This window comes from Pan paniscus, chromosome 13 (genome assembly GCF_029289425.2).
Source record: "Pan paniscus chromosome 13, NHGRI_mPanPan1-v2.0_pri, whole genome shotgun sequence".
In the NCBI taxonomy this organism is placed as follows: domain Eukaryota; kingdom Metazoa; phylum Chordata; class Mammalia; order Primates; family Hominidae; genus Pan; species Pan paniscus.
Window position 1 is genome coordinate 72,296,912 of NC_073262.2, and position 23,500 is coordinate 72,320,411.

General features: G+C 36.9%; 1 protein-coding gene across 2 annotated transcripts in view; it reads right to left on the minus strand.

Moving 5' to 3' along the window:
• Nucleotides 1-7,016: 7,016 nt before the first annotated feature.
• CFAP210 (cilia and flagella associated protein 210) overlaps nt 7,017-23,500 on the minus strand; it is a 53,262-nt gene continuing 36,778 nt past the window's right edge. For both annotated transcript variants that reach the window (XM_003824295.7, XM_034954454.3), the window contains exons 6-9: nt 15,325-15,464; nt 11,599-11,791; nt 10,451-10,615; nt 7,017-7,457 (exon numbers count right to left, since the gene is read on the minus strand). In XM_003824295.7, coding sequence (XP_003824343.5) covers nt 7,116-7,457; nt 10,451-10,615; nt 11,599-11,791; nt 15,325-15,464 — 840 coding nt within the window. In that variant the 3' untranslated portion in view covers nt 7,017-7,115. The remainder of the gene's footprint in view (nt 7,458-10,450; nt 10,616-11,598; nt 11,792-15,324; nt 15,465-23,500) is intronic.

The window sequence follows — 23,500 nt, forward strand, 5'->3', positions numbered from 1 at the left end:
TTATACCATTACTGTTAATGTTATTTTAACTTGGCATGTATAACATTGCCATATAGAGTAGAGTAGAAAGTTGCAAATTTTGATAGTTTACAGAGTTAAACACTAAACATATCCAAAGTCCATTTAGAGTTTTGGGTGTTGTATTTTGCCATTTTTGTGATGTGTGGCCTTTTATTCTGTAATCTCTTCTAAATAAAACATTGAACATCCAGCAAACATAAAACCTGCCTCATTTGAAAAGGAATTTCAAAATTCCAATTAATAGGATTCTCTAGAGAGTTTTGTACTTTAATATTTGTCAGTGTAGTGTCAACTCTGTTACCAAGGTAGCTTCTTGGTAAATCCAGTAGCTACTCAATGCTATTTGTACTGAATAAAGCAATTATTAACATGATACTTCCCACTATTGATTAATGCAATATTGATATATTTGGCGTTGTGGTAGCTGTTGCAGAATGAATAGTGTAATGACCATAAGATTGCTTGGAAAATTGTAATACAGATATCCACAATGAATTCTTTCCAAAATTTTTTTTTCCGATGATAAAAGTAGTAGATGTTTATTATAAAATCCAAGGTGATTGATTCCTTAGAGACTGACCACAAACCCACATTAGGGATAATTGAGTCTGAGTGCCCAAGCTATATAACGTTATGTAGTTTAAGCAAGTTATTGTTTGTCTTAATTTCAGTTAACTGCATTTTAAAATTGTTGTTATAAACTATTTGAGCTTTAAGAAAGGTGCTATTTAAGAAAGGATTTCTAATAACAGTTAAATATTTTTTTAAGTCCATGCTAAGTAAAAATTCTTACATGTTGTCTGATCCCAGAGCTTTATCTACTAAAAATTATACACAAGGATTTCCAAATCTTAGAGTTTCAAAAAGTAACCATAGGGAAAAAAATTGTAGTAATTTCTATAGGCAATATTCTGTTTGGGTTATCAAAAGAGCAACTCCATGCTCCGCATTATTTATAGTCCTTATTTTAAAGTTTCATTAGCTCTCTTTACAGAACAGATGTGAAGGAGTTGAGAGGACAATCAACTAGATTTTATTTTTAGAATATAAAGAACATTTTTAAAATGATTAAACAGCATTAACTGTACCTCAGGATCTGCGCATGCATCTGAATAGCACACAGCTCAAATGGTCCTTTCCTTTTGTTACATTTAGTAGTTGTGCCATCTTTAGTTTTTGCTTTGAACATTGTTTTCCTAAAAGTCAACTATTACTTTCCCATCAAGTTGGTTTTATAGTTATGTCTAAATTTATGGTTCATGTCAAAGTATTTTTGACTTAATATCCTTTTAAAAATATTTAAACGGATTTATTGCTCAATTGGTGATAGCTGAGAAAATTTTTTCAATATGTAGAATTTTCATGGTTATTTTGTATGAATTATTTTTCTGGGTAAGCCATCTGCCACAGAAATTGACACTATGGTGAGATTAATGTTAATGAAATGAGCAGTAGAGAAGCTACTGGATTGCTTTAAAACATTCTTTGATTAAATTACTACATAGTTGGTAAGTTCATAGTTTTAAGTTACTTAATTGAAGCCCTCAGAAGTTGCAAAGAATTTATCTGATCTGCCTTTGCACAAATGTGATACTGATGCATGGACGGCTTTGCGGAATGACCTTTGATATTTGTGCCTAGTGGAAGGTATGGAGCTAAACAATTAAAGAACTCTTCATTATGGATAGGCACATATTGGATCTCTGGTATTTTGGGTAGTGGTATTAACTTGACAATTCTAATTTATTTTAGTTAGTATATGTAGCAAGTTAGTATGTTTGTTAGTAGTTTATTGTACTTCATTCCAGTTGGTAATATAGTTTTCATCACACTAAACTTTTTATACTAAATTTCTGTAGAAGCTTGTTGGGTTTGCCTTCACCAGAAGGTACTTTAAATACCTACCATAGCTGATTTGTTATAAAGAAACAAAATGGGTGTTCTTCTGTTTCCTTTTGATTATGTTTACTGTAATTATTTCATTTTGGATTTATACATTTACAATTGAATAAGGATTATAGGTTGATAAGCTGTTTATTGTGAAAAGATGTGTTTTGTTACAAATACTTGTTTTAAAAATTAATAAGCCCCCAGGAAGTACAGCATTGACTGGCACAACTGCCCATAGTGGGCTTCCCAACTAACTGCCTTCAGTGGATTCGGGCAAGTGCAAAGTCTTTGGCCTATTGTGTGACAAAGAGGTATATATTAAAGGAAAAGAAAAATGACATGAATAAGAAAATTCCGTCAACAAGGTTGGAGTAGGGAGTTGTTGAGGGGTTTAGTTTGTTGTAAAAGGTATGGGAGGGAGTGGTGGGGTGGATTTGTGTTTCTGACTTTTTTTCTTTAAGCAAATTCCATATGTTACCAAAAGCACATGCTGTATATTTTCTTCCCCTTTTGTGTGTATATAGTATTTTGAAAGATAAATGAATTGGGTATTTGTATGTGGGATGTACAAAATTGTGGCCGCTCTCTTTGTGGAAGGAAAAAACATAAATGAAGTTAATGCACTTCTTTTCCTAGCCCAAAAGTCACTGTGATTATATTTTTTTAATGAAGTTTAGAAATAAAGCTGTTGTCTTCTCGATTGTAAAATTAGTTTCAAAATGCTGCTTCTCTTATCATTAGTCTAGTAATTGTTGAACTTTTCTGCAAACTGCATTTTACAAAATTGAAACTTGGAAGCTGTATTAACTTTTATAGTTAAACATTGTATTAAATAAACTATACTATAATAAACAGTTTGGTTTTGTATTTTTTAAATTGTATTATCCAGCCTTTTAAAAATTAAAAGCTAAATAATGAAAATAAACCAATTAAAACATACTTTTACTCTCAGATATACAGGTATTTACATTATGAAAAAACTGAACAAAGTTTTAACAATACTGAGCTTTAAGAATTTAGCCAGCAGGGAAAATTTCCAGGTTTGAGAATGTTCTAATGTAAATATTTAATCATAATACTTCAGATTGTAGTGTGTCTTTTGCCCCAGCAAACTTTCAGGGTTAAGCTCGGAATTTGTATTACTGTCTACTAGATCACTACCATTTGCTTCTTAAGTCCTCCGCATTTTTTTCAGCATTAGGATCACTGTAATAGATCCTGTGCCTATAACACTTAGAGTGGTGAAGTCATGTAAACATAAATGTTAATTGAATTCTGTAAAACATTACCTAGTTTGGGGGCTGTTTTTTCTTACATTAGACATATGTAGGGAAAATGCACTTAGTTAACTTGAGAGTGCGTCATTGAAAATATATGCCTAGTTATACTGAATATTGACAATGAAAGGTATATACCTAGGTAAAAACCTTCTGAACATTCAGTAGTTTGTATGTGTTAACACGTGAATATTATTAAACTCCCAAAATCTGGAGTGTTCTTAAAAGCTTTATCCAAGAAAATGTATAAAATGCGAGTGCAACAAATGAACTGCAAACTGTGCATTAAAATAACTTCAGGCATCAATTTGCTTTTTCTATTTACTTCCTAGGTTTCTTTCCTAAACATATTTCCTTACCTGATAACTTTGTTATCATAATTTTGTTTCATAATTTTTACATTTCCCCACTCCCATCAAAGTCCTCTCAGTAATCAGAATGCCTTGTTCCAATTTATGTCTTTGCCACAGATTTTATCTACGAGTTTCTCTTATCAAATCAGCAGATTAGAGTAGTTGCGTTTCCACTGCTGTGCCATTCAGTTCTTTTCATTGAATTATTTTGTGATTAACATTGTGTAGCCTTACCTTTCTTCTCAGTATACTCTAGTAGAAAGCCCAGCCCAATTTAAAGTAAAATAAATTGTATATATAAGGCAGAAAAACTAGTAATGTCTGGTGTTTTATGTTATCCTTCACTCAATCTAAGTTGGTTGTATAACACTTTTATGTAATTATCCGTTATGTAGAAACTTATTTCCTGTTTTATAATATGGGGGAAGATAGCTGTCTAAAATTACTAATTACCACTATATATTGTATTTATGTAATTTAAAGGAAAGGATATATGGCAGAAGTTCCCAGACTTTCTTGGTTCACTTTACCTGTGTGTCTCAGTAATTTTAACATGGTGTTATCCCTGCGCCAGAATAAATACCTAACAGATCGGTTTATTAAAAGGCCAGGAGCACACCTATAATCCCATAACTGGGAGGCTGAGGCAGGAGGATTGCTTGAGTCCAAGAGCTTGAGGCTGCAGTGAGTTGTGATTGTGCCACTGCACTCCAACCTGGGCCACAGAGTGAGACCCAGTCTCTAATAAAAAATAAATAAAAAGTTCACATAGCTAAAGTATATCTAACAACTTAGCCATTTGAAATTTTAAAAAATATTTTTACAGTTCCATTCTTAACCACAATTAGTTACTAATGGAATGTGTGCAAATGTTGGTCACAGCACAACTTCTCAAACCTCAAAATCAGATCACACACCATCCTCTACTATAATACATTGATTTTGTGCAATATATGAGTTTTATCCCATCAGCTGCTGAAAATTCAGCTTTACACACAGGATATCATCAAAAGGCACAGTGCATTTAATATGTTGAACTACCTCAAGCTAGTCTTACAGATGTCAGGTAATTTGTTTCAAAAATTTGTGAGTTCACTGTGGTTCCTCAGTATGCCTTGGCACACAATTTGGCAATCAGTAGATAGTGTTGTTTTAAATAACCAGCTATTTTACTCCTTTAAAACAGTTCATTTTTTAAAACCCGAGGTCCATAAACCCACAAACAGTAACTCAGAATGATGGTTGCCTACAGAATCTGCCATTTTAAAAAAGTACAACCCAGGTATACTAAGCCACAATCTTAGATGTATGTTAGTCACTGTGCTGTGCAGTCTATTAGAGGGCATTGTGGAAGTCCTTAAAACTGTATGCACAATTGTAGAGTATATGTGTATGTGTACCTTCCTGCTGAAAAAGCCACTAAGTTTTATCAGATTCCAAGAAGCTCATGACATAAGTAATGTTTGCTCTAAGACTTGGTCTCTTATAGAATGATACACTGAAAAATTTACACCTTTACCCAGCATTCCCCTGTGTAGGAATCTATCTCAAAGGTTAACTGACAAAAATATGAAAAAAAAAAAAAGGGCAGCTGTTAATTACAGAATTTATAATAGCTGAAGACTGGAAACCACACAAATATCTATTGGTATGCCACTGGTTGAATAAACGGGTACACCCTTGCAAGAGAATACTATGTCAGTTGGAAAAGAAGATATTTATATCTGCTGTGTTGTGTCTCTAAGCTATATTAAGTGAAAAGAACGAAGTTATTTTGTGTAAGTAAAATATATGTGTATTTGCTTTTAAAGAGAAATAAGCAAAGGATACAACAGTGAAATGGCAACCTAAGGAAGGAAAAGTATTTGCAAATCATTTATCTGAAAAGGGATCAATCTAGAATACATAATAACTACAACTCAACAACAAAACAACATGAAAAAAATGGGCAAAGGACTTGGAACAGATATTTCTCCAAAGATGATAGACAAATGGCCAGCAAGCATATGAAAAAACGTTCAACGTTACTAATCCTTAGGGAATGCAAATCAAAATCACAATGAGATATCATCTCACAGCCACTCAGGATGTCTACTGTCAAAAAAACATGTTGGTGAGGATGTGCACCTTGTGCATTGTTGGAAATGTAAAAGGGTTCAGCTGCTATGGAGAAAAGTATGAGTTTCTAAAAATGTAGAATTATATGATTCAGCAATTCTACTTCTGGGTATATATCCAAAAGAATGGAAAGGATCTTAGAGCTATTTGTACGTCCATGTTTAAAGCAGCATTATTCACAATAGCCAAGAGGTGGAAGCAACCCAAGTGTCCATTCATGAAGGAATGAATAAACAAAATGTGATATACATACAATGGAGTATTCAGCTTTAAAAAGGAAGAAAACTGACATAAACTACAACATGGATGAACCTTGAGGACCGTACACTAAATGAAATAGTCACAAAAGGACCTATACTGTAGTGGTCAAAATTCACAGAAACAGAATGGTGTTTCCCAGTAGCTGAGGGGAGGGGGAAATGGAGACTAGTTGTTTTATACAGAGTTTCAATTGTGCAAGATGAAAAAATTCTGCAGATTGTTCAGCAATATGAAGATACTTAACACTATTGAACGATATACTTAGAAATGGTTAAGACATTAAATTAGGTGTTCTGTGTTTTTTACCTCAATAAGAAATGAAAAATAATTAATCAGTGGGGGAATGCAGTTCACAAAATCACACAAAGTTCAGTGGTACTAAGTACATTCACAGTATCGTGTAGCCATGACCATTATCTAGTTCCAGAAGTTTTTGGTGCTCCACCTGGAAACCCCCTACTCATGAAGCAGTCACTCCCCATTCCCCTTCCCCACAGCCCCTGGTAACTGCTAATCTGCTTTGTCTCTTTGGAAACAAGTTTTGTTGTCTAAAGTTGGCAAAACTACATGTAGAATTATTTTAAGTGACCTCAAAACATGATAATGTGTACATGTCTAGTAAGATATACTCTATAAACCACAAAGAAGTCTTCATTCAATAATCCTATTAGTGTAATAATGCTGGTAATGTTATCTGATACTAACTGCTGAAGGACAAAGCAAATAAGCATATGAATTTCTGCTGAAGAGAAATATATCAAGGAGAATATTATTCAGCCATAAACCAAAATGAGGCACTGATAAATGGCACAACATGGATGAACCTTGAAAATATGCTAAGTGAAATAAGCCAGACACAAGGCCACAGTATGATTCTGTTTGTTCAAAATACCCAGTATAGGCAAAGCAGATAGTTACCAGGAGCTGTGGGGAAGGGGAATGGGGAGTGACTGCTTAATGAATGGGTATGGGGTTTCTAGTAAGAGCACTGAAACTTGTGTATTTTACCACAGTTAAAAAAAGGAATCTCAAAATTGGGGTTTTATATATACCCAAAAGAAATACTGAGAACAATCAATTAAATCAGACATAATTGTACTTAGATGAAGAACAGCTTTATTAACAGAAATCCATTTATATTTGAAGCTCATATATGCTACAACTTAGTCTTCTCAATGTTAAAAATAATTTTTTTCTACCATGTAAAACCTAGCCTTCTCTTTGACTTTTGAAAATTATATTTTGGTCCCTGAGAGTTATAAAAAGGGAGCTGGACTCCAGTAACATCATTTGCCTGATAGCTGGGTCTTAATCCACCTCTGTCCACAAACACTGGTCCACGGCCACCTCCAGGTCCTTCCTGTACAGCTTTTACAAGAGGGTAAATATATTTATTTGTTGTTTCCGATTCAAGTTCAATTACCTCTCTGGCATAGTCCTGAAATTCTTTCTCCTTTTCAGCCACAAGAGCTTCAGTAAGTCTGCAATAATCTAATTCTGCTTGTTTTGCTTGCTTTGCATTAAACTTATTTTTGGCCTATTTGGGAAAGAAAGGAAATTTAACTTAATATTGGTTAAGAACATGAACTTTCTAAATATACATAGCATTTGAAAATGTAGGTATAATTTTCTAAACTCATTGATACTTTACAAGTTCTGATTTAACAACTATATACTATCATTTATTTCAGAATCTTTCCTATCATGCTCAAAGTGGTGGTGCAATGAAACCTTTATTAATAGCCTTATGTGATACATTTGCAAATAGCACAGTGAAATAGCGAAAATTATGAAATTTAGATAAAACTCAGGTAACTGAGTTTAGAATCCTGTTTCAATCACAAGATGTGAACTTTGGTGGTTTAGAATGCACACCCACCATTGTCTCTAACCATCCACTATTCTGGAGGAATTTACTCAACTCTACTGTGCTGGGTCAGCCCAATATACTATGTCCCCAGCCACATAAGATTAAATCAGCAGTGAATATCTGGACTAAAACCATTTACATTATCTATTTCCCGAAAATTTAAAATTGGAACAATGAGTGACATTTATCAATGTAGGTTGAGAAGGCACTGAGTGGAATAAGTAGGCAATTTGCCAAAAGCCAATTTACCAATATTTTATACAAATTTTGTCGTTTAATTCTTTATATTAATTTACATTGGATGAGATTCTTTTTATGGCTTTTCTGTGATGCTCTGGTTGGCAACTTCTCATTTTGTATTCTCTGTGGCATTTTAAGAAATGTTGAGTTTATTTTTTAAAATAACAGTTACTTTGACTACTTAGGAATATATTTAATATTCATAAAAATATTTCTCAAAATCCAAAATGTTGGCATAAAATAGTAGCCCAAACCTGATATCTACCATAAATTTAAATTTTTGATGGAATAGAGCAACCATATTAGTGTGAAATATCAAATTTTTCATTATTGAGTGCTACAATTCAAAATTCAGTTTACATACTATTTGTGAAATTGGGGATAAAATACCAGAGTTTTAAAAAGTAGAAAATGACAATAAGATTGGAGAAAAAGTAAAAAAAAAAAAAGCTAAAATCGATCTCTAATCGAAGGTAAAATGCTAATATTTGGGAACTTAATAAGCAGCAATTTGGATATGTTTAGTAAATGTAGAAAAATATTGAGGGAACAGAAAGAACCACTTGAAGCACAGAAAGGAAGTGACAATGGAAGGAAAGAATTACTATAATGGAACATATGATTGGTACCTCACATTTGATATGCATTAAGCATAAATATATAAAGAAAAAGTTCCAAAAAATTAAGTTTAAAATCCTAAAAAAAAACGCTAACAGATGAAGGTAAAGTATCTTCGAAGTACATTTGGAAGATAATAGCTAATTAACTGTCTGAAAACTGGAAAATAAGGCAAAAAAAATCAAGTATTCTGTTTTTTCTTTAAAAATTGTACCTAAGAGGAACCAAGTATTTGATCAAGAAAACTTCTTAAAGACTTCAACAAGTAAATCAGAAGGATTCCAAATACTGATCTTATTTGATTGTGATTGAAACAACAAACTATTTTGGCACCTGGCCAAAATTTTAAAACTTTTATACATCAAAGATATTATCAATGGAGTGAAAAGGTAACTCATGGGATGGAAGAGGACATTTCCAAATCATGTATCTGATAAGAGATTTAATACACAATATTTTTAAAACTTCTAAAACCCAACAACAAAAAATCCAATTCAAAAATGGAGGCCGGGCACAGTGGCTCATGCGTAGTTGTAGCACTTTGGGAGGCCGAGGCCAAGGTGGGCACTTCAGGTCAGGAGTTCGAGACCAGCCTGGACAACATGGTGAAACCCCATCTCTACTAAAAATACAAAAATTAGCCCAGCGTGGTGGTGGGCACCTGTAATCCCAGCTACTTGGGAGGCTGAGGCAGGAGAATTGCTTGAACCCTGGAGTCAGAGGTTGCACTGAGCCGAGAGTGGGTATCATGCCACTGCACTCCAGCCTGGGCAACAGAGCAAAACTCTGTCTCAAAAAAAAAAAAAAAAAAAGTGAAAACCAAACAGAAAAGGACAAATATTGTCTGATTCCATTTATGAGGTACCTAGAATAATAAAATTCATTGAGATAGTAAAACAGAGGTTACTCAGACTGGAGAAAAGAGGGGATAGGGAGTTACTGTTTAACATGTACAGAGTTTTAGTACAGGATGATGAAAAACCCTGGAGATGTATAGTGGCGATGATCAATGTGAATGTACTCAATGCCTCTGAACTGTACACTTAACCATGCTTAAAATGGTACTTTTTATGTTATGTATATTTTACCACAATAAAAATCAATTTTAAAAAACTCAGCACTAAGAAAACAACCCAATTAAAAATTGGCAACACTCTTAAATAGACACTTCACAAAAGAAGGTATGCAGATGGCTAGCAAGGATGTGAAAAAAATGTCCATTATCTTTGGTCATTAGAGAAATGTAAAATAAAGCCATAAGATATCACTATACTAGAATAGTTAAAATTAAGGGATGACTATCAAGTGTTGATGAGTATGTGGAGTAAGTTGTGCTCGCATACATTGCTGGTAGGAATGGAAAATGGTACAACCATTTCAAAAACAGGTTTTAGTTACAAATGATTGGATGCTAGGTCCTCTACACATCTTTTAAAACCTGATATCTCCATTCCTCAAATCTGAAACCTATGAGATCGCAATCAACATAGTCTCTGAGATATGGGAAAAAAGTAAAACAAGATGAACATTATGGCCTCCACATGCATTTGTATTTTCTTTAATATTTACTGAAGTATAATAGACACTAAAGAAGGATAAACATTCATTTAAAAGATAAAACTCACATGGGAACTTCACTGGAGATAGAAACAAACCTCACATTTTTAATATATTTTATTGTGTCATAACCATAATGACCATTTTTTCTTACCTGATGAAACTGCTTGGGAGTAGAAAACTAGCATGAATTCTGTATTATATACTTATTACTAACATAATTATAAACATTCAGGAATAATTACCATTTGCTGAATATGGGCATCTTGAACCTCTTGATGTTCTTTATCAGCTTTGCATTTTTTCTCCTTTTCATGTTCCCAGAAAATCTGATCTGCTTTCATGACAGCCAGCAATTGTTCTTTAGCCTCTATTTTTCTTTTTCTTTCTTCTTCCTCCTTATTTTTCATCTAGATGTTTAAAGGCAAAGGAAACATATAAAACCAGTTATAGCAACCAGTCTTGTCTGAAAAGGCACAGAGTCAGAGAGTTGAAGCAGAGGAGAGTCAGCCAGGAGCAATGCAGGAGCAGAAAAGTGCATGCACCTGGGGTGGTTCCCATGCGGCCAGTTTACTTTGGTTTTGTTCTATTTCCTGAATATCAGAAAACACCCAAGTGCTATAGGACAATCCTTATTGGCTTGAAAAAGATGAAAAGCAAGATCTTCTCAAGGAAGGGAAATACATGTAAGTAAAAAATTAATTGCTCCAGCCATACTTGGTGGCTCAACACCTGTAATCTCAGCACTTTGGGAGGCCGAGGTGGGCGGATCACCTCGGGAGGTCGGGAGTTCGAGACCAGCCTGACCAACATGGAGAAACGCTGTCTCTACTAAAAATACAAAATTAGCCAGTCATGGTGGCGCATGCCTGTAATCTCAGCTACTCTGGAGACTGAGGCAGGAGAATTGCTTGAACCCAGGAGGCGAAGGTTGAGGTGAGCTGAGATCGCACCACTGCACTCTAGCCTGGGCAAAACTCTGTCTCAAAAAAAAAAAAAATTGCCCCAATGTGTATAAACTATCCAAATTAAATGTTATGACAGTCATGTAAGATATGTTTTGAAATATTAAGAAACAGAAATGTATAATTTTTACATGGTTTGTCTTTAAAACCTACAAATGAAAAGTATAACAAATAACCTTTGTGTTTCAGATGGTTCTGAAACAGAAGAGATTATTACTTTGCATCTATAAATATCTTTTTTGTAACTGTCGTGACATCTTTGTTAGGAAGTAAACATTGTCCAATTTCAAAAATATAGGAAGATAATTCATACATTGTTTTTAATATCTTGGCTAGTTTTTGGTTAGAGAGGCAGATGAGATGGAACACACAGTGGAAAGGTCCTAACTCTGTCTTTCTATTTTTATTTTCATAATTGAATTGTTTACCACAATGGCTCGATATTCTGCAATTGTTTTTAATTCTGCTTTGTTTTTTTCATCTTTTTCTCTTTCTCTTTTTTCCCACTCAGCCTCAGCTTCTGCAATATCTCTAGCAATAATCATATCTTCATTGTCAAGTTTCTCTTTCAACAGTTCACTCAGGAAGTTATGTATTCTTTCTCTTCGTTTCTCCATAAGCCTATAACAAAATAACCATACTCGTCAAATCTTCATGAACAGATGTCCAGTGGAGCCAACATAATTTAATTAGGGAATCTGAGATATTTTGCAGTCTCTTACAAAACTAACAGGAGCCCCATTGCTCCTTACATATATTATTTTAAGTGGACATTATTTTTTAACTATAAAGTAACATATATTCTAAAATCCAACGACAGTAATATGTATAATCTGTGTGTGTGTGTGTGTGTGTGTGTGTAAGAAATAAGATCTTAAAATTATCTACATTGAAAAATATTTTAGGCCAGGTGTGGTAGCTCATGCCTGTAATCCCAACACTTTGGGAGGCTGAGGTGGTAGGATCGCTTGAGCCCAGGAGTTAAGAGACCAGCCTGGGCAAGATGGCAAGACCCCATCTCCACAAATTTTTTAAGCTGGGCGTGGTGGCTCATACCTGTAATCCCAGCACTTTGGGAGGCCGAGGTGAGCAGATCACAAGGTCAGGAGTTCGAGACTAGCCTGACCAACATGGTGAAACCCTGTCTCCACTAAAAATACAAAAATTAGCCGGGCGTGGTGGCAGGCGCCTGTAATCCCAGCTACTCAGGAGGCTGAGGCATGAGAATCGCTTGAACCCAGGAGGCGTAGGTTGCAGTCAGCCGAGATCACACCACTGCACTCCAGCCTGGGCGACAGAGCAAGACTCTGTCTGAAAAAAAAAAAAAAAATTTAGCCAAGCGCAGTGGCACGGACCTGTAGTCCCAGCTACTCAGGAGGCTGAGGCAGGAGGACTGCTTGAGCCCAGGGGTTCAAGGTGGCAGTGAGCTGTGTACCACTGTACTCCAGCCTGAGTGACAGAGTGAGACTCTATTAAAAAAAAAAGAAAAAAAATTTTTTTTGAGACTGAGTCTCACTGTCACCCAGGCTGGAGTGCAGTGGCACAATCTTGGCTCACTGCAACCTCCACCTCCTGGGTTCAAGCGATTCTCCTGCCTCAGCCCAGCTAGTTTTTTTATTTTTAGTAGAGAGGGAGTTTCACCATGTACCCAGGCTGGTCTTGAACTCTTGACCTCAAGTGATCCGCCCGCCTCAGCCTCCCAAAATGCTGGGATTACAGGTGTGAGCCACTGCACCTGGCCACAGAAAATATTTCAATATTTTATCAGACTACCCTGCTTACTCTATCATTGGAGGCTGAGGCTATAAAAGGCCTTTATTTAAATAAAATCAAGGAAATAATCTAATAAAAGTTATCAAAATCCTAAATATCCATCCCCTCACAATACTCTGTCTGGAATTTATTCACAGCACTTTTTTAACTTGATCTGTTTAAATTTCTCCGTTTACACTATAAGGTTCCTTTTTTTTTTTTTTTTTTTTTTTTTAAGAGACAGGATTTTGCTATGCTGGCCAGGCTGGTCTCAAACTCCTGGCCTCAAGCAATCCTCCTACTTTGGCCTCTCAAATTCACTATGAGATTCCTCAGGTCAGAAATTGAATGGGTCCTCTCTCTAGTTAAGAGCTAAGCATGTGCCTGGTACATCATAAGAATACATCTTGTTAAATTAGGGCATTTTTATTTATGAAATTGCATAAAAAATAATTTTGTTGTGACAAATTCACTTAGTGAATTGGCAAAGCAGCATGTGAGAAATGATGAGAAAGGATACAGTGCATACTCCAAGGAAATTACAATTTCAAGTGGAGAAAACACATTTATGAAAATGTCTTTATAGTTATAGAAGACAAAAGATAATAAATGCCATGAGAAAGCTAGAAAATGATATGGACAAATGAGAAAAAAAGAAAGCCTTCAGAGAAAAGGTGACATTTCTGGTAGAATTCCAAAAAATAGTATTTTAAACAGTTTTATTGATTGCTTACTATGCTCCTGACACTATTCCCGGTGCTGGGGACAGACATAACAGTGAACAAAAACATTAGAAGTTGGGCATGGTGGTGCGCACCTTTAGTCCCAACTACTCAAGAGGCTAAGATAGAAGGATCCCTTGAGGCTATGAGGTTGAGGCTACAGGGCACTGTGATCACGCCTGTGAATGGTCATTGTCCTCCACCCTGGGCAACATAGCAAGACCTCATCTCTAAAAAAAAGTTTTAATAAAAATAAAAATCTCTGCCCTCATGGGGCTTTCATGATTGCTGGAGGAGAGGGACAGTAAACAAAATAAATAGTTTTAAAAAATTGCCGGGCGCAGTGGCTCACGCCTGTAATCCCAGCACTTTGGGAGGCCAAGGCGGGCGGATCACGAGGTCAGGAGATCAAGACCATCCTGGCTAACACGGTGAAACCCCGTCTCTACTAAAAAATACAAAAAAAAACTAGCCGGGCCTGGTGGCGGGCTCCTGTAGTCCCAACTACTTGGGAGGCTGAGGCAGGAGAATGGCGTGAACCCGGGAGGCGGAGCTTGCAGTGAGCCGAGATCGCGCCACTGCACTCCAGCCTGGGCGACAGAGCAAGACTCCGTCTCAAAAAAAAAAAAAAAATATATATATATATATATTTATATGTATGTGTGTATATATATGTATGTGTATATATATATGTATGTATATATATATATAGTGCTATATATCAAGCAACGAGGGCGAGGAAAGCAGGTAAAGTGATAAGCAATTGGGGAGGGGGTATAATTTTAAATAAAGTAGTCAGAGAAAGCCTCAATGAGAAGGTAATATTTAAGTACAGATCTGAAAGAGTTAAGAAAGCAAGTTACGTGCTCTCTGGAGGTGAGCATTCCCTAGAGCAGGCAGAGGCCAGTCCAGTGCAGGTGAGAAGAGGGAGAGGAGGGAATAGTAAGAGAAGAGGTCTGAGGGATAAGGCTGGGAGGGATGAGCTGGGAAGATGGAAATTCGGGTAGGTGGAGAGCCTTATGGGCCATTGTAAAGACTAAGTGAGATGTGAAGCCATCAGAGGATTTTGCACAAGGGGAAAGCATGATTTAGACAGAAACCCCCTGTACTGCAATCTGGCCTCCTACTCTTACCTCTACACCCCATACCAAACTGCTCACTAATATAAGCAATGTCCTCTAAATCTGATGAATACTTCATTTTAAAAATTGTACTTAATCCCATTACGACCTAATACTGATGACTGCTCCCTTCTTACTGAGACTCTTCTCTCTGATGTTTCCCTGGTTTTCCTCCAATCTCTGGAAACTATTTATTGGTCTTCGTGTTATCTTCTTTTTCCATTTGACTTTTAAATGGAGTTCCCTAGGGACTATGCCACCTTCATTTCTTACCTACTCACCCTAGGTGAGCTCATCTGTATCCACAACTCCAACTACCACTTATATACCGATGACTCACAAAGCCATCTTCAGCTCATACTTCCTCTGGGATGGTAGATCAGCATTTCTGACCATCTACAAGATGATGTCCTCACACCCACGTCCCAAACTGAAATCAAGTCACTGAATGCTCTAGTCATATATAAAATAAGATCTCTGTTCCTAAAGACTACTGTCATAATAATCATAAAATCATAATTTCAGATAGTACTTTATTATACACATTATTAAAGCCTACCTGTGTGTTTCAGCCTCTTTTTCTTTCCCCATTTGTATAAGACGCTTTTTTGCTTTGATGAATTTTCTCATCTTTTCATCTTCTTCCTCTTGCTGCTGCTGTTCTACAGCTTTGATAATATGTTTATCCTGCATATGTTCCTTGGGGGAAAAATTGTATATATTAACTTATCACAAAGAAAAATATCTTTCAACATATCAGTAGCTAACAAGAACCTGTCAAATGGTCACAGCTTCTGACCCAGTTATTTCTCTCCTGGAAATTTTATCCCAAAGAGATGATCAGAGAAGTGCATAAAGGTTTATGTGTCATGTAATTTATCTCAAAGTTATTTATAATAGCAAAAAAATGGAAACAACCTCTAAATATTCAATCATAGAGAATAATCATTGAGAATATAGTTAAATAAATCATACTCTCAATTACATGAGATGTGATTCAAATAATATAGTCAATAAGTAGGTGGGGGAAAGCAGAATATGTAACATTACATAGTATATTCCAATTTCACAAATACATGTAAGTACAACTTTATAATGTATAAATGACTGGAAGAAATGTGTCAAATGTTAACAGTAGTTATCCCTGGGGTATGAGATAATAGGTAACTTTTATATCTTCTTAATGCTTTTCTGTATTTCTCTTCAAGTATCTCATGTCTTTAAAGTATATAATTTAAAATAATTGTATAATAAGAAAAAATACACCAAATATATATATAATATAAAGTTCGTTTAATGTTTGAATAGTCATATGGTTCAAAAACCAAAAATGTTTTTTTACATACACAGTGTAGCGAGCGTCCTTCCACTCCATCCACTATGTCTCTTCCTAATCCTCCCTCCAGACTCAAATCACTATTGCTAGTTTCTTGTCCAAACTTTGCTTTTGCATACATATAAGAAAAAACAGATATGTATTCTAACAAAAATCGTAAAAGTAGGTCACTAGTATTTAAAACAAAAAGTAAAATCTGTTCATATTAGCATATGTTCTATGATCTCAGCCTGAGTTAGCCATCATAAAAACAGATGCCATTGAGCACAATAGCCTGAATATATAGATATATTAGTATATTCTGTTATTTAGACAGGGTGTCTGTTGCCCAGGGTGCAGTGGCATGATCACAGCTCATGAAAGCCTTGAACTCTGGGGCTCAAGGGAAACTCCCACCTCAGCCTCCAGAGTAGCTGGGGCTACAGGCACGAGCCACCGTGCCTGGCATATTCTGTTATTATGTAAGTAGAAACCAATTCAAGGTAAAAGTTGTTAGGGGCATCACTTAATCTTCCAATATATTTATAACTCAGGGTCTACTATGTGCCCAGCACTCTTAGCTAATCTCCTATTTTATGGGTTAATTTTAAAAGCCTGTAATCTGGATAGGAAATATATTGGTCAATATGATCAATATGAAAAACTAAAGCAAACAGCAAACTGTTAAAAGTGATTGTTTTGGATAATTCCTTACATGTTTTATTTTGCTGTTTTCTCCAAGTTTATTCTAATATTCACAAAGACTTTTTATAATACAAAAAAATACAGATTTGATTAACACAGAGTTAATTCTCATTTTTCGATATTGAAAGCTTAAGCTCAAGGTCATATAGCCAGTAAATGGCAGAGTTAGCATTAAAAACTAGGTCTGTCCTACTCCAAGCCTACTTGGAGACATAAAAATTATTCCACCCCTTAACCAATAATCAGATTTTAATGAAAACAATAACAACATTTCAAGTAAAAGTCTTAGGAATTAAAATTTTCATAGCTAAAATAAAAAAATTAATAGAAGACTTAGAATACAAAGTTGAAACTCAGTAGAACAAAAAGAAAACAGCAGAAACAATTAGTTGCCTAAGCTTCGTTAGCAGCAGGACCCAGATTTTATTCAGGGTAGAAATATGCTCAGCTAAAAGACTACATGTGCAGCTTTCTTTTCAGCCAGGTGTAACAAAATTATGACCAATGAGATTCAGGGAAAACTGTTAAGTGGGACTTCTTGGAAAATTCCTTAAAAGGAGAACAGCCTGGGCAACATACCAGAACCCATCTCTACAAAAAAGACCACAAAAATTAGACAGGTATGGCAGCACATGCCTGTAGTCCCAGCTACCAGGCAGGCTGAGGTGGGAGGATCACTTAAGCCCAGGAAGTCAAGGCTGCAGTGAGCCAACATCGTGCCACTGCACTCCAGCCTGGGAAACAGAGTGAGACCCTGTCTCAAAAAAAGAGGAAGAGGAAGAGGAAGAAGAAGAAGGAGGAGGAGGAGAAGGAGAAGAGAGGAAGAGGAGGAAAAAGGAAGAAGAAAGAGGAAAGAGGAGGAAGAGGAGGAGGAGGATGAAGTAGAGAAGGAGGAGGACGAGGAAGAGAAGGAAGAGGAGGAAGATGAAGTAGAGAAGGAGGAGGAGGAGAAGGAGGTGCAGGAGGAGGAGAAGGAGGAGGAGGAGGAGACAGGAAATAGAGTACTCCCTTTTGACCTTCATCCTTTCTTCCTTCTTGCTATCCAGAATGTGGAGATGAGGGCTAAAACTCCAGCAGCTATTCAGGGCCATGAGGCAAACTTGAGGACAGATGACATCTATGTACAAAGAATAACAGAGTAGACCGGGCGTGGTGACTCACACCTGTAATCCCAGCACTTTGGGAGGCTGAGGCAGGCAGATCACCTGAGGTCAGGAGTTCAAGACCAGCCTGGCCAACATGGTGAAAACCCATCTCTACTAAAAACACAAAAATTAGTGGGGTATGGCGGTGGGTGCCTGTAATCCCAGCTACTTGGGAGGCTGAGGCAGGGAGAATTGCTTGAACCTGGGAGGCAGAGGTTGCAGTGAGCTGAGATCATGCCACTGCACTCCAGCCTGGGTGACAGAATAAGACTCCGTCTCAAAAAAAAAAAAAAAAAAAAAAAAAAGAACGGAGTAAAAAACAAGAGAAGAAGGTGTCGAAGGTGTCTTAGTCCCTGTTAATTCTATAGCTGCCGTTACCAGACACCCCTGCACTTTAAACCTGTATATTATTTTGGGTTTTCTATCACACGCATTTAAGCCTTCTCTTAACTAATGAGAAAAGATTCTTAGACATTAGAGCATTATTTCAAAAAATCCAATGTCTATCAGAGGGATTCTAGAACAACAGAAAGATAAAATGGGAGGGGACAAAATTATCTAAGAAATAAAACAATAAAAGTTCTCAGGATGAAAGAAATATGTTTACAGAATAAAAGCATCAACTGAATGCCCAGAAAAATGAATGAAGGCACATAATTCAAGGCACATCTGTAAAATTTTGGAGCACCAGAGATAAAGACAGGACCCTAAAACCATTCGGACAGAAAGAAGAAAAAGAAAAAAAGAAAAATGGCCGGGCGCAGTGGCTCATGCTTGTAATCACAGCACTTCAGGAGGCCAAGGCGGACAGATCACTTGAGGCCAAGAGTTCGAGACCAGCCTAGCCAACATGGCGAAACCCTGTCTCTATTAAAAGTACAAAAATCAGCCGGATATGTGGCACATGCCTGTAATCCCAGCTACTCGGGAGGCTGAGGCACAGGAAGTGCTTAAGCCCAGGAGGCAGAGGTTGCAGCAGTGAGCCAAGATCATGCCACTGCACTCCAGCCAGGGAGGCAGGGTGAAACTGTCTCAAAACAAAATGAAACAAAAAAAAAATAAGAAAGAAAAGTAAAAATGATTACATATGTCAGATGAAGATCATCAATGGCATCATACTTTTCAGTAGCAATACTGGATGCCAGAGGAATATGAAACAATTAATACAAAATTCTGAATTCTGAACCCAGAATTCTATAACCAATCAAACTGTAAATCATGCATGACTTTAAAAGATAAGCTTTTCATACTATCATACTTGTCCTTAAAAAATAATAAAATAAATAAAAATGAGTAAAAAATAAAATAAACTTTTCAGATAATTAAAAAATTTTACCTCTCATACACCCATTCTTAAGGAAGCTATTCAAAGATGTATTATAGCAAGACGAGGGAGTAAATCAAGAAAGAAAAAGACATAAGCTTCAGGAAATCAGAGATTTAGCCCTAGAAAGTAATATTCTATGCACACATCACAGTTTTTAATGTTAACAAAGGTGAAACACATAACATACACCCTTACAAAAAAGGTCAAAATGTAAAATTAAAACTTTAAACTCTTAAAAACTACAAAAAAGTTTGTGTTGGCTACCATTTGTACAACATATTTAAACATTTTCATTTTGTGGCAGCACATGAAAAAAGTGATAGTAGAAAATAAAGTCATTGGGGGTTTTCAAATAGCAGAATTGGCAGTTTTGCCATGTAGGAGAAGCAAATAAATATTAGTTTCCCCAAAATTCACATTTGAAAATATTTAGATAAAAGTCACAGAATTTTTCTCAGTAGAGACCCCAATAATTAGCTGCTGTAGGTTACCTGTTTGAAAGGACAATATCTCTTTAGAGTATAACTTTACTAATTTGGGTATAGAGAAGAAGTCTTAGGAATAAGAACATGATCTTAAAGGAGAGAAGAGGAACAGAGGAAGACATAAAAGCAAGAAAAATGTCATGGTAATTGCAATCACTAAAAAACTGTATTCTCAGTCAGTGCAGAATACTGTCTTCTGTCTACAACAGGTGCTTATTCCCGAACTGTTATCGCAGCATGGATTTAATTTGCTTGGAGTTAGTCTGATCATTCAAATGTTTTATTGTGTACCGGAGAGCATTTAGAAGATATTTTACACTATTAGGAGGTTGGTCCTTAAGAACTCTGATACAGGCCAGTTGTGGTAGCTCATGTCTATAATCCCAGAACCATGGGAGGCCAAGGCAGGAGGACTGCTTGACCTCAGGAGTTGGAGACCAGCCTAGGAAACATAGCCCATCTCTATAAAAAATTTTTAAAAGTAGCCAGGCATAGTGGTGTATGCCTAGTCCCATCTACTCAGAATGCTAAGGTGGGAGAATCACTTAAGCCTGGGAAGTCAAGGCTTCAGTGAGCCGTGATCATGCCACTGCACTCCAGCCTGGGCAACAGAGCAAGACCCTATCTCAAAAAATAAAATAAATAAAAAATCAGGAAGATATGTTACCTTTGTCCACCAGATTGGGCTTTAAAAAAAAGAACTTGGTACAACCTTTCATACCAAGTTTGGAAGTTTTGGCAAATGCTCCCACTGAATATACTTAATCATAGAGTCTTATGATACCTACTGTATTAGTCCATTCTCAAATTACTATAAATAACTACCTGAAACTGGGTAATTTATGAAGAAAAGAGGTTTAAATAGGCTCAAAGTTCCACAGGTTGTACAGGAAGCATGGCTGGGAGGCCTTAGGAAACTTAACAATCATGGCATAAGGCAAAGAGGAAGTAAGCATGTCTTCACATGATGGTAAGACAGAGAGAGTGTGAAGGGGGAAGTGCTACACACTTTTAAACAACAAAATCTCATGAGAATTCACTCACAAGACAGCACTAGGAGGATGGTGTTAAACCATTAGAAACCACCCCCGATGATCTAATCACTTCCCATCAGGACCCACCTCCAACACTTGGGATCACAATTCAACAAGGGATTTGGGTGGCAATACAGAGCCAAACCATATCATTCTGCTCTTAACCCCTCCCAAATCTCATGTCCTTCTCATATTTCAAAACCAATTATGCCTTCCCAACAGTCCCCAAAGTCTTAACTCATTCCAGCATTAACTCAAAAGTTCAAGTCCAAAGTCTCATCTGAGACAAGCAAGTCCTTCCCACCTATGAGGTCATAAAATCAAGAATAAGCTAGTTAATTTCAAGATACAATGGGGATTCAGGCATTGGGTAAATGCTCCTGTTCCAAAATGGAGAAATTGGCCAAAACAAAGGGGCTATAGGCCCCATGCAAGTCCAAAACCCAGCAGGGCAGTTATTAAATCTTAAAGTTCCTAAATAATCTTCTTTGACTCCATGTCTCATATCCAGGGCATGCTGATGCAAGGGGTGGGCTCCCATGGCCTTGGGCAGTTCCACCCCTGTGTCTCTGCAGGATACAGCCCCCTCAGCTGCTTTCATGGACTGGTGTTGAGTGCCTGAGGCTTTTCCAGGCGTATGGTGCAAGATGTCAATGGATCTACCATTCTGGGGTCTGTAGGATGGTGGCTGACATTGTTTGGCTCTGTGTCCCCACCCAAATCTTCTCTTGAATTGTACTTCCATAATTCCCACATGTTGTGGGAGAGATCCGGTGAGAGATAATTGAATCATGGGGGCAGTTTCCTCCATACTGTTCTCATGATAATGAATAAGTATCATGAGATCTGATGGTTTTATCAAGAGGAGTTCTCCTGCACAAGCTCTCTCTGCCTGCTGCCATCCATGAAGACATGACTTGCTCCTCCTTGCCTTCCACCATGATTGTGAGGCTTCCCCAGCCATGTGGAATTGTAAATCCAATTAAACCTCTTTCTTTTGTAAATTGTCCAGTCTCAGGTATGTCTTTATCAGCTGTGTGAAAATTGACTAATACAGTAAATTGGTACCAGCAGAGTGGGGCGTTGCTGAAAAGATACCCGAGAATATGGAAGTGACTTCGGAACTGAGTAACAGGCAGAGGTTGGAACAGTTTGCAGGGCTCAGAAGAAGACAAGAAAATGTGGGAAAGTTTGGAACTTCCTAGAGACATGTTGAATGGCTCTGACCAAAAACCTGATAGCGAAATGGACAATAATGTCCAGGTTGAGGTGGTCTCAGATGGAGATGAAGAACTTGTTGGGAACTGGAGCAAAGGTGAGTCTTGTTATGTTTTAGCAAAGAGACCAGTGGCATTTTGCCCCTGCCCTAGAGATATGTGGAACTTTGAATTTGAGAGAGATGATTTAGGGTATCTGGCAGAAAAAAATTCTAAGAAGCAAAGCATTCAAGGGGTGACTTGGGTGCTGTAAAAAGCATTCCTGCTCTAGATCTCTAAAGCAGGGACTAAAGGCTGCTAGTCTCTTTACTAAAGCATAGTAAGAGTGACCTTTACTCCATTTCCCAATAAGTTCCTCATCTGCATCTAACACCAACTTAGCCTGGACTTCATTGTCCATATCACTATCAGCATTTTGGTTACAACCATTCAACAAGTCTCTAGGAAGTTCTAAATTTTCTCTCATCTTCCTGTCTTCTTCTGAGCTCCTGTTTCAACCTCTGTCTCTTACCCAGTTCCAAAGTCACTTCCATATTTTCAGGTATCGTTATAGCAATGCCCCACTCCCAGTACCAATTTTCTGTATTAGTCCATTCTCACACTGCTATAAAGAACTACCTGAGACTGGGTAATTTATAAAGAAAAGAGGTTTAATTGACTCACAGTTCCACAGGCTGTACAGAAAGCCTGGCTGGGGAGAGCTCAGGAAACTTACAATCATGGGAGAAGGCAAAGGGGAGGCAAGGCACATCTTCACATGGCAGCAGGAGAGAGAGTAAAGGGAAAAGTGCTACACACTTTAAAACAACCAGATCTCATGCAAACTTACTATCATGAGACCAGCAAGGGGAAAATCCACCCCCATGATCCCATCACATCCCCCAGGTCCCTCCCTGAACACTGGGAATTACAATTCAACATGAGATTTGGGTGGGGACACAGAGCCAAACTATATCAACCTCTTAGCCATTTGTATGTCTTCTTTCAAGAAATGTCTATTCAGATCTTTGCCCATTTTTAAATCAGATTATTAGATTTTTTTTCCTATTGAGTTGTTTGAGCTCCTTATATATTCTGGTTATTAATCTCTTGTCAGATGGATAATTTGCAAATACTGTCTCCCATTCTGTGGGTTGTCTCTTCACTGCTTTTTTTTTTCCTTTGTTGTGCAGAAGCTTTTTAACTTGATATGATCCCGTTTGTCCCTTTTTGCTTTAGTTGCCTGTGCTTATAGGGTATTACTCACGAAATCTTTGCCCAGTTCAATGTCCTAAAGAGTTTCTTCAAGTTGTCTTCTAGTAGTTTTATAGTTTGAGGTCTTAGATTTAAGTCTTTAATCCACTTTGATTTTATTTTTAAATATATATATAGAGAGAGAGGTGGGATCTTGCTATGTTGCCCAGACTGGACTCAAATTCCTGGCCTCCAGTGATCCTCCTGCCTCGGCCTCCCAAAGTGCTGGAATTACAGGTGTGAGCCACTGTGCCTAGCCTAATTTGATTTTTGT